General features: G+C 38.0%; 2 protein-coding genes across 2 annotated transcripts in view; one reads left to right on the top strand and one right to left on the bottom strand.

Moving 5' to 3' along the window:
* Nucleotides 1-3,071, bottom strand: part of pls3 (plastin 3 (T isoform)) — a 39,921-nt gene extending 36,850 nt beyond the window's left edge. The window contains exon 1 of the mRNA XM_057820513.1: nucleotides 2,681-3,071. Coding sequence (XP_057676496.1) covers nucleotides 2,681-2,890 — 210 coding nt within the window. The 5' untranslated portion in view covers nucleotides 2,891-3,071. The remainder of the gene's footprint in view (nucleotides 1-2,680) is intronic.
* A 7,606-nt stretch (nucleotides 3,072-10,677) lies between these two features.
* Nucleotides 10,678-12,494, top strand: part of LOC130906425 (transcriptional regulator ATRX-like) — a 60,057-nt gene continuing 58,240 nt past the window's right edge. The window contains exons 1-3 of the mRNA XM_057820759.1: nucleotides 10,678-10,928; nucleotides 11,380-11,477; nucleotides 11,564-11,613. Of these exons, the coding sequence (XP_057676742.1) occupies nucleotides 10,921-10,928; nucleotides 11,380-11,477; nucleotides 11,564-11,613 (156 nt within the window). The 5' untranslated portion in view covers nucleotides 10,678-10,920. The remainder of the gene's footprint in view (nucleotides 10,929-11,379; nucleotides 11,478-11,563; nucleotides 11,614-12,494) is intronic.

Raw genomic sequence — 12,494 nt, 5'->3', positions numbered from 1 at the left:
TGACTGTTGACAACATCTATTTCTCTTGGAGCTGTGTGAGTGTGCGTTTGTGTGTCAGGTGTGGGTCAAGTCATCAGCCAATTAAGCGTGCGTTTGAGGGAGGAAAAAATGGAATGGTGCAGTCAGCAAGTGAGAAGGGGTAAATGTAAGTAAGTTTAAGCTAGGCATGTGCCGGTATGAGATTCTGACAGTATGATAACCTTAAGCAAAAATATCAAGGTATTGCAATTACAGTTCTAAAATGTGTTACTTTGAGATATCTGGATTTTAAAACTTTTTTTTTTTTTTAAATAAAAATAAATGCGAAATCATATTCGAGGTATTGCCTCCAAGGCAGCCACCCTCCGCAAACATGTTTTACATGTCGGTTGGCCCCCTCTAAGCCGCGGCCGTCTGTAACTTTTCTGTAGCCGAAGTATTCCCATATCAGCAAATTCATTTTCTTCGATGGGGGGAAAAAAGTTCAGGAGTTTAACCTCCTCCAGCCATGATGTAGTACAGCTGACTCACTGACACTGAGCAACAACTGGTGTGGGAGGGTTGAGCCTTCCTTACAGCTGCAAGCGAGGGATTTCTCCATGTATTTTTGTTACATAAAAAATAGCGAATACCTTAGGGACGGTATGACGGAAATTTTGGGCGGTTCTTGACGTTTTCATAGCGCGGTATACCTTGAAACCGGTAATCGGCACATGCCTAGTTTGAACATATTGAAAATAATTCACTTAATAATGATAGCGTCAATTCTATCCTTAAAATTAATGGGAAGACAATCTTAATTATTTAGTCTCAACATTGTTAGGGACGATATGGCATAATCTGCATGTACACTTTTTGCTGGGGACGGGACATTCATTATAATCAATCCAAAATAAATCTGTATTGACTCATACTAACTTTAATGTGTATTGGTTCAGCCTACACCATTCAATTCAAACCTTTGTTTTAAAAAATTACCAAAGAAACACTTTGAAAACTTCCAGCAAAAATGTCCGGATTTTATAAGCAAATTTAAATTGCATTATTTGAATATAATTTAAATTACATTAACAGAAACAAAAAATGCAAGCTTGTTAATCATCTCTGAATTAAAAAAAAACATTTCTCTTAAGACCACTCAACATTGTCTAAATAAAAAAATCAAATATAGCTGAAAAAACTTGAAAAAATGAAAAATGGAGCTGTCCTTCAGGTAAAACACTACTGCTTTTGTCCACATGAACGGCCAAACTCGACAACAAAAATTAAAGCTCCTGTGTGCTGCCTTAAGACCCCATAAGTAAAACAAAACGTGAAATTGGAGAGGAGTAAACCTCGGTTCACTACATTTCCCACAGTTAATTTAACGTTAACAGTAGAAAACACATAAAGGACACTTTTCTCTAAGCAGCTTCGTACTCGAGTTTTGCAGGTTCACACAGTTTAATGTTATGCTAACTCTGATGCAGGTTGGACTTCCAGTAGCAACATTAGTGGTATGTTCCCCACTTCCACAACATTGAAATCTTTTTACATTTCTTACAGTGGCTGCTGCTGGCTGGCAAAAAAAAAAAAAAACAACTTCTAATATCCCTAAGATCCAATTTGGGTGTGTGTGGGAGGGGGTGTCAAGTTGTCAGACAATCAAATGTGCGTTTAAGAGTGGGGGAAAAAAAGGACCGGCACAGTCAGCAAGTAAAAAGAGGTACATGTATGTCCGGACATAATGAAAATAATTCACTTTATAATGGTACGGTCAATTCTATCCTTACAACATATGGGAAGATGATCTACTGGCCTATATAACATGTAATCATAATAGGGAGAATTTGAGCATTCTGAAAAGTTGGTAGCGGTTTGTCCCTACCGTCCCTATGCAAACCTACACCCTTCTAATGCATATAAGTTAGCTTAAACGTTGGTGGGGACAATTTGAGCATCCTGAAAAGTTGGTAGTGTTATGTCCCTACCATTTTGGTGTAATTCTGTGTATTTTTTTTTAACCCCTAGAATTGTTTTGTACTTTTTGTACGTACTTATATGTGCTTCTATGTATGTATGTGTATGTATGTATGTTGACCAGCAATTCTAAAGTACTGTATTAAAAAACATTGATTAAATTTTTTTTTAAAACGCACAGTACACTGGAGGAACTGATTGAATGAAATGTGTATATGAGAGATCGACATCTCCGAGAATCATTTACTGGAATCGGGCCAACATTAAAGAACGTTGTCCAAAAAAAAAAGGGGGGGGGGAAACTCAAACGACACTTGTCAATCATCACGACGTCTCCAGTTAGGTTATACAAACAATTGCGCGTTTTAATGATTTAAAAGTGGCGCAGCTCGCCCGATTGCGCATGGGTGTTAACTTCAACACTAACTGACGTAAAGTGTGCATTTCATAAGCGATTACTGACGAGAATCAAATTTTAAGACACGTTTGTCAAATCAACGAAATACACCGTGGCGGTCTATTTTGAGACTTTTAAGACCACACTGAATGCTAAAAGAAGCGGGGATGAAAACTACAGCTAATGCTAGGCTGCTAGCAGACAAGAGACGTTTAAGTTTGTCGGACGCCAAAGTATCCTTGGGTTTGATGGAGGTAGAAGGACTCATAAAAAGCTTTAATTCAATTGAGAGGACCCCGGGCTGGCCCAGAAAATGTCTCGACAGGAAATTGGTGCTGTACTCACACTCTGTGCGCCTGAAGTTCCGGACGGCGTCCAGTTCGCAGTGCTGTCTCCTCCACGTCGAGTGGGAAGTAGGCTGAAGTTGGAATTCTTGTCCCGCCCAGCAGCGGTGTCACCGCCTGCCGCCAGACCGCTGCCGGTGACTGGAGGATGCTGAAGCGGCGTTGGGGTTTTGACCATTTCGCCCTTTTTGGCTCTAGTAAAACCCGACATATTCGTAATGTTCTTCGGAGCGTTTACAATTAAAAATTCAAACGTAACGTGGCGCTGGTTGAATTATGCTAGGTTTTGTTCAGCGAACGAGCCGAGTGAAAATCTCAAGAGCCGAGTGAAAATCTCCAAGTCAAATGTTCTTCTGAGACCTCAACGGGAAGGTTTTAGCCCCAAAAGTGTGTTTGAAGACTTTGTGCCTTTACTGTTTTTAAAACGGCTTTAAAGTGACGGCTTTCAAGTATGTGACGTCACGACGCACTGTGATTGCTTTCATGTCCGTGACGTCACCACTCCACACATGGAAACTAAGACTAGACAAATAATGAAAACAATATATGTGTTACTGTGAAGCCAGGATTCTGAATATGTTCTGGGCGAGGTTGGTGAATATGGGAGTAGTCAGAGATGTTTACTACTGACATCTAACGACCTTGGCCAGATTGTATTCAAAATTGTGGATTTACAGTACCACAAATATGAGAACTGTAACCTGATCAACGTTCACATGCAGGGCTTTCAATTGTTTTTTTTTCTCAATTTTGGTACAGTAGAAATGCATAGTTTTGAGTATGGTAGTAGGAGTAGTCGAGAGGTCCACTACCAACACTCACCAACCTTGGTCAGAACTTACTTATTGAGAATTTTGGATTTACAGTAGCACAAATATGAGAACTGTAACCTGATCAGAGTTCACGTGCAGGACTTATAATTCATTTTTTTCTAAATATTTGTACAGTAAAAATGCATAATTTTGAGTACGGCAGTAGTCAGGGAGGTCCGCTTCTAATATTTATTAACATTGGCCATATTTTATTCAGATTTGTGGATTTACAGTACCACAAATATGAGAACTGTAACCTAATCAAAGTTCAAATCCAAGACTTTCAATTATTTTTTTCCCTCAATTTTGGTTCAGTAAAAATGCATAGTTATGAGTATGGGAGTAGTCAGAGAGGTCCACTCCCAAAACTCACCAACCTTGGTAAGAACTTATTGAGAATTTTGGATTTACAGTTGCACAAATATGAGAACTGTAACATGATCAGAATTCACAAGTAGGACTTTTAATTCATTTTTCTAAATATTTGTACAGTAAAAATGCAGAATTTTGAGTACGGCAGTAGTCAGGGAGGTCCGCTTCTAATATTCATTCACACTGGCCGTATTTTATTCAGATTTGTGGATTTCCAGTACCACAAATATGAGAACTGTAACCTGATCAACGTTCACATGCAGGACATTCAATTATTTTTTCCCCCCAATTTTGATACAGTAAAAATGCATAGTTAAGAGTATGGGAGTAGTCAGAGAGGTCCACTCCCAATACTCACCAACCTTAGTCAGAATTTATTGAGAATTTTGGATTTACAGTAGCACAAATATGAGAACTGTAACCTGATCAAAGTGCGCATGGAGGATTTTTAATTCATTTTTCTAAATATTGGTACAGTAAAAATGCATAATTTTAAGTATGGGAGTAGTCAGAGAGGTCCACTAATACAATTCATCAACCTTAGCCACAATTTATTCAGAATTGTGGATTTACAGTCACAGAAAAATAAAAACTGTAACCTGATCAACAAAAATGAGAACTGCAGATAGATTAGAGTGTGCATGTATGACTTTGGATTAAAATTTTCTCAATTTTGGTACAGTAAAAATGCATAGTTATGAGTATGGGAGTAGTTAGAGAGGTCCACTCCCAATACTCACCAACCTTGGACAGAATTTATTGAGATTTTTCTATTTGCAGTAGCACAAATATGAGAACCGTAACCTCATCAGATTTCACATGCAGGACTTATGATATTCTTCTAAATACTGTTACAGTAAAAATGCATAATTTTGAGTATGGGAGTAGTCAGGGAGGTCTGCTACTAATATTCACCAACATTGGCCAGAATTTATTCAGATTTGTGGAGTTACAGTACCACAAATATGAGAACTGTAACCTGATGAACATTCACATGCAGGACTTTGAATGATTTTTTTTCTCAAATTTCGGTACAGTAAAAGTTTTTATGTATGGGTGTTATGTAGAGATTCCTTTTATACTGTAATATCACACCCACAGGAAGGGAACACTATGGCAACAGCAGTGTGACATAAATATGTCACAATGGGAGTAGTCGAGAGGTCCACTATACCAACACTCACCAACCTTGGTCAGAACTTACTGACTGAGAATTTTTGATTTACAGTTGCACAAATATGAGAACTGTAACCTGATCAGAGATGCAGGACTTAGCTACAATTTATTCAGAATGTTTGGCGCCGCAAAAAATTAAAAGGCTTATATCAGCCTGGTAATGAAGGCAGCACATGCTGTATGTATCAGGCATGAAAATCTCTCACCTTTCGGCGAAATTCGCCGTTTTGAAGTCAAAAAGGGCGACCTACGTGAATTGCGTAGATCCGAGGAGGAATTCTTTTTGGGAGGGGGGGGGGGGGTCGGGAGGTTTTATTTAATTATTATTATTATCATCATGTGATTAACTTAGTACGTAAACTGAGCACTTAAGAACACAGTCAGCAAATCCTTCTAGATGCTTTGCTGACGAGAACCAATCATCGGCCCAAGCTGCGTTCCATTATTCCAAACGCGCGCACTCCTTACGCGTGTACATGGAGTGCTCGGAGAGCCTTCGGTTGCATTGCAAAGCTGCGAAAACAAAAAGCAGGCCTTATCCACATCGGGGCAGACCAGAGCGCAGCATACACACTTGCCTGTATTTGCCAGCAGATTGAATTTGGTGAGTAATGGTTTCAATCATTTTCACGTTTTGCGATATAAAAAAGTTACTGCCATTCGTTGCAGCTTGCGTTGAACACTGCCAGAGCTAGCCAAATCTCCCATGAAAAAAAATAGCTCCCGTTAAATTGGCGTCAAGCTTGTGTATTTTGCGGTAATATAAACGAAGAAACACACTGTTGAGTCAAATTAAGCGGCATTCTCTCGGATAGAGGGGGCGCCTCACATCGCTCCCGTCGTCCGCCGGAGACGCGTTATTTTCGGCTTGGATTTGAGCTGACGGCCGGTGTCGGCACAACAGCGGCCCGACGAGTGGTGGGAATGAGTCCTGCTTCTTAAAGCTTTTCAGAAATACAGGGATCGCTCGTTTTTCGCGGTTAATGGGGACCAGAACCCGCCGCAATAAGTGAAAACCGCGAAGTAGCGCCCCAACCCCCCCCCCCCCCCCCCCCCATTTTTTTGTGCGTGTTCAATGCATTTATTCAGATTGGTTTTCAAGCACTTCAAAATGTAAGAATTATGATACGTTTTAAACATGTTACTGCCCCACCAAATTATTTTTAAACAAGAATAAAGTAGTTAGAAAATGCTTGGCTTTATTAAAAGCTTCATAGTGAGTCTACTCAAACCCTGTCAGGCTTTGGTAAACGGTGATTGGCACATGTACAAAGTTTTTCTTTTTATATATTTTTTTTTGTTTGAAGCAACTTATTTGATTGAATAATAAAGACACAAATGTCCTAGCCAAAATGTGGCCCATACGCAAAACATTACTTAAATGGAAAAATTTGTTTCAATCAAGAAAAATAGTTTTCAAATGCTTTTTTTGTCTCAAATTTATTATTGCAATCAAAAACTTTTATTTTTTTATTGAAGCTACTTTTTGGGATTAAAAGTATATACTGTATTTTGATTGAAGCAACTTTGTTTTTGATAGAAGTAACTTTGTTTTTCGATTGAATAATAAAAACACAAATCTAACTCCATCGTTATTGAGTGAGAAAGAAATTAAGAAAGCTTTAAAACTAAAAGCCACCAGGGAGTCTGTTTGTTTTTTTAAATATTTATATTTCATTTAGGGCTGTCAAAATTATCGCGTTAACGCGCGGTAATTAATTTTTTTAATTAATCGCGTTAAAATATTTGACGCAATTAACGCACATGTCCCGCTCAGAAAGTATTCTGCCTTTTGGTAAGTTTTACTGCAAGGCTTTTTTTGCTGTCCAACAGCGAACTCTTGTGGTCGCTTTGCGACATGGTTTATTATTTTCTTGCCAGTTCATTATGGCTGCACGACGTCTCGGGCTGATAATGTTGTGCTTATATGATCCTTGGACAAGATTTGTCTGTAAGTATGGTTGTCGTAAAGAATGTACATATTATGTTAGTAAGCGAAATGTTCTATTTTTTGTATGAGACGCTTTTTGTTTATGTTTAGTGAACCTGTATAGCGTGCTAAGCTAACGTTGTTGCTAATGCAATGCTTGTGTACTTTTATTTTGTAGTTTTACGACGGTCTAAAGAGGACAATGGTTTGAGGCCATTTTATTAATAAACCAGATGAAAAAGGAAGAAGTCTAATTATTAAGGCGTCGTTCACTAGCTGTCTAGCTTTGGAAAAAGTAGACGCTTCGGAGTGAGGACAGCATAGACAGATTTAAATGACAGTAGAGTGAAATGCCCACTACAGTCCTTATGTACCGTATGTTGAATGTATATATCCATCTTGTGTTTTATCTTTCCATTCCAACAATTTATTTTACAGAATATATATATAATTTACAGAAAAATATGGCATATTTTATAGATGGTTTGAATTGCGATTAATTGCGATTAATTACGATTAATTAATTTTTAAGCTGTAATTAACTCGATTAAAAATTTTAATCGTTTGACAGCCCTAATTTCATTACATAGACATGCGTCGTAGGGAAGGGAGATTGAGGGATAAAAAAAAAGGAGTTAAGATGAGGCTGCTAAAGGCAGTGGATACCTCATCAGCTGGGTGAATAGCAGACCTGGTAAGAACAAGTTTGCAAGGATAGTCGGGTATTAAATCCAATTATAAACACAATTACAATGTTATTTTTCTATAAGATTTTTATGTCATTGCTTTATTAATCATTAGGTGCTAGAGTTGTTAAGTATAATAAATAATAATAATACATTTTATTTCTAGAGCGCTTTTCAGATACACAAAGACGCTTTATGTATGGATAATAATGAAATAATAGTTTTAAGAAAACTGCTGTTGGTGGCTCAGTGACCATCTGATGTGGTTTGTTCTCAGATGAACAAGTTGAGGAAGGAAGTTTTGATGCAGAGGTTGAAGGAAGAAAAGAGGCAGACTGACTGAGTCACAGCCAGAAAGTGTTGATGACAGTTTTGATTTCTATTCACTGTTGCCCCCTCCCAATTAAAGTATGTCACAGTCGCAGCCAATTATTATCTAAAGCTGGTTAAAATTGAAGTTATGTTATTTTAAGGTGTATTAAATACTTGTTCATGTGCCCCTTTTGATCTACGAGCACCCACCCCTCCACCGGTCTCAGCATGGCCCTGCTGAAACACAGTGTGGGTCGACAGAGCTCAATATTTTGTTGGGGTGTACAATACAGTGTACTGGAACATATTTCCTCCACACCCTTCTCACCTTTTTAACCCCTGACCCATTTTCATGCCTGATGTATATGTATATATGGCGGAAAACTTAGACAAGGCTGAAAAAGCAGTTTCTGCTCTTGCATTCCTCTTTAAAATAAACTGCTGTATTTTAAGCCAAAAGAACTGTTGTGTTTGATAGAACAATATGTCTATATGCTTCCATAGCAGATTCATGGCGCATTAAGCCCCCGAAGTATTTTTAATTTGTCCGTTTTACCCTGGAAACTCCCGTTTACAGACGTCGCACAACCGCCTTTGTTTCAACCCAGCCATAAAAAGAAGGTAAGTAATTAGATTCATTATTTGAAATGTCCGTCATGTTTAGCTTAGAATCATTAATTGATGTCTAATATTAAGTTTAAAAAAAAAACGACTTTGAAAAATTATTCACTCGCCTATTTTAAACTTTTAAACAAATGACGTCACAATGAAAAAATTGGCGTCTGTAAAAAAGTCACTGAAATCTACCACATGACTATCGCTTAATCGTATTTTTTTTGTTACCGTTGCATTTTCCCCAATATTTTAGATGATAAATAATCGATCCAAACAAAAAAATTTTTTAAAAAACGTTTATAAGGGTTAATATATGAAAAAGAAGATCTCGACCACTCCTTGATGTCTGCGATTTCTGCATCGCGACCCTTGTTATATTACCAAGTTTCACCCATAAAATCCCCCAAAAATCAAGCTGGGGCCATTCACAGCTGTGTCTTGACACTCGATGATACATGCTACATGGAGTTTTTGGATCGAAAACAGGTAAGTACGCGATAATATCTCGTTAAAATCGTGGCGTCTTTAATTCTGCTCTCGCGTGCTCTCACCTCCAGTTAGAGTTTTGCTGTTAGAATTTTTTTTTAAGTGCCCTCCTGTTCAAATTTTTTCTTCCCCCAGAAAATTGGGATTTTAAGCTTTGCAATGATGTATCACTCATGCATATAAGACAATTTTGAAATTTGGCCAAATTGGGGGTCTCAGAGCGGAACTTCAAGTCACCTGAGTGTTTTCCGCCATATCTATATGTAGCCATATTAGCCTACTATCAAAATGACTAAGTTGGCTACAAATACACAATGAGCCTTAATGATTACCGTATTTTCCGCAGTATAAGGCCCACCTAAAAGCCTTCAATTTTCTAAAAAGCCAAATGTGCGCCTTATAATCAATCCAGTGCACCTTATATATGGATCATTATTGATTAATCATAGCTTGGGCTGCAGTTATCGATTATTTTAGTAGTCGATTAATCAATGAACTAGTTAGTTAGAATAATCGAGTAATGGGATAAGGAAAATGAAAAATGAAAATACCTGAGCTAAGCCTCAAGTGGTATAAAAAAAAAAAAAAAAAAAGGATCCCTATGTGTAACAAAAGAACAGCTGGCTAGCTTACATAGCAAAAGTTTGCTAGCTTAAATGCTATAGAACGCTAATGTATTTTTTTTTACATCTCTCTTAACAAATGGTTCGGACACATATTCCCACAAAAAACGGTTAAATATACCGATAAACTAAATCATGAATGCATTAAAAAAATAAAAAACGAGCTCATAAAAAACTTATGTTGGTCTTAACACGGAGCAGCTGGATTCAGCCATGTGAAATGAGGCAGTCTAGAGGGCAGTGTAGCCGTCCAAATCAATAAAACTAAATTCAAACACCTTCAAAATAAACCATTACAACGCCACTTTAATTAAAACCAATACTCTAAGCAGCAAAATTGAATTCAAATCTTTTTTTCTAATGGAATACTCCGGTTAATCGATTAATCGTTGCAGCTCTAATCATAGCATGACATTCCCTTTAGCGCAGCTTCATCTAGTGGATGCGTAACGCAAACCCAACCACTAGTATTACTACTACCACTGCGCCTTATAATGTGGTGCACCCTATATATAAAGTTTTAAAATGGGCCATTCATTGAAGATGCGCCTTAGACACCAAAGCGCCTTATAGTGCGGAAAATACGGTAGATGCCTATTTTCCCTACAGCGCATCTATAGAGAAAGACGCACCATGTGACTACTTTGTTGTACGATGCCGGCTCAAGTTTAATTCCATTACAATATTAATGAATTAGAAGAATGTTTGTTTCATGTTTGTCCTCCTGCGGAAGCCATATTAAACCAAAAAATATATTTCTGTCCCCAATCTTTTTCCTTTTTTAAACATTTATGAAAAAGTTCCAGGGAGCCACTAGGGCAGCATTAAAGAGCCGCATGCGGTTGTAAAGCCACAGGTTGCTGACACCCCTTTAAAGTATAGTGTGTGACCATTATTGCACCTTTTGAAGTGAATTTGCTTTATATCATTAATGAAATATTACTGACTAATACTTGTAATGTAGTCTTCTGTACAATGTTTAAAAAAATGTAATACCTGAAGTGAATCCAACCGATCCAAAAACTAAGGCAAATGATGTAGTTTTACTCCGAACTGAAAGGTGGCGTGTTAGACCCGTTGCAGTGAAATCGTCATCATTGTCATGTGAAATGTTTTTTTCCCCCCGTGCTTTTATTGTTGTACGATGCTGCACTCAAAATAAGCCAATTTTCCCGTTTTTGGAATGCTTAAAAACTAGGATTTAAAAGGATTGTCCAACTGTTGCAGCGATGTTGAGGTAAAAAGGCAAAACCAGTGCGTTCGTACCCTTTTAGCAGCATGCTAGGCTAACTAAAACGGCTAACAGCCAGTCTCAAAGCTAAATACTAAAGTGTCGGTGGAATACTGCAATAACGACGATATCGTCGAAGCCAGGGACTAGTTTGAAACGCGTTTGAACAAATAAAGCATTTTTTTCCTCATTTGACTCCTAACAATATCGCAGTTTCACCGTTAGAAATAACAGTCGTCATATAAGCGTAGTTGGAATTGGTTGAACAGTTTTCATATACAAACCCATTTTCTTGGATAAGCGGTGCTGGGAAAGGATGGCTAATCTTAGTTTTGTTGTTATTTTTGTTTTAAATAAAACCAAGCTCCTTGTATATTTGTTTCCATTATTATTTTTTTAAATTCAGCACCAGATATTTTGGTTTATTTGTTATTTTAACTCATTTTTCTCTCTGCAGTGGCACGACAAGCAAATTGAATGTACTGGTAAACAAGCTGAATGAGTACCTGGCTCAATCGACTAATGAGGATGGCGATGTTTCAGCAGAACCTGATGGTAACAACACCAAGCATTCATCTTTTACTATCGTTTAACATCTGTTGCAATTGCTTGCTGACATTTTCAAACTCTTATATTTACAGATGTGAGCAACAGGAATGGTTTGGTGCAAAATTCAGGAGCCACGATGGAGGTAACGGAACATACAATAGTACACTGCTGGCCAAGGGTATTGGCACCCCTGCAATTCTGTCAGATAATGCTCAATTTCTCCCAGAAAATAATTGCAATTTCCAATGCTTTGGTATTAATGTCTTAATTTCTTTTGCTTGCGATGAAAAAACACATAAGAGAATGAAAAAATATTAAATCATTATCATTTTACATAAAACTCCAAAAATGGGCCGGACAAAAGTATTGGCAGCCTCAGCCTAATACTTGGTAGCACAACCTTTAGACAAAATAACTGCGAACAACCGCTTCCGGTATCCATCAATGACTTTATTACAATGCTCTGCTGGAATGTTAGACCATTATTCTTTGGCCAACTGCTTCAGGTCTCGAGATTTGAAGGGTGCCTTCTCCAAACTGTTTTAGATCTCTCCACAGGTGTTCTATAGGATTCAGGTCTGGACTCATTGCTTTCCACTTAAATGCTTTCTCTCAAAACATTTTCTAGTGCTTTTTCAAGTGTGTTTTTGGGTCATTGTCCTACTGGAAGACCCATGGCCTCTGAGGGAGACCCAGCTTTCTCACAACGGGCACTACATTATGGTGCAAAATTTGTTGGTAGTCTTCAGACTTCATAATACCATGCGCACGGTCAAGCAGTCCAGTGGCAGAAGCAGCAAAGCAACCCCAAAACATCAGGGGACCTCTGGCATGTTTGACTATGGGGACCGTGTTCTTTTCTTTGAAGGCCTCGTTTTTTCCCCCCTATAAACTCTGTTAATGCCTTTTCCCAAAGAGCTCTACTTTTGTCTCATCTGACCAGAGAACATTCTTCCAAAACATTTTTGGCTTCCTCAGGTAAGTTTTGGCAAACTCCAGCCTGGATTTTTTATGTTTCTGGGT

This window comes from Corythoichthys intestinalis, chromosome 18 (genome assembly GCF_030265065.1).
Source record: "Corythoichthys intestinalis isolate RoL2023-P3 chromosome 18, ASM3026506v1, whole genome shotgun sequence".
Classification (NCBI taxonomy): Eukaryota; Metazoa; Chordata; class Actinopteri; order Syngnathiformes; family Syngnathidae; genus Corythoichthys; species Corythoichthys intestinalis.
Note: the sequence above shows the minus strand (reverse complement) of the source record. Positions and strands in the feature narration are given on the sequence as shown.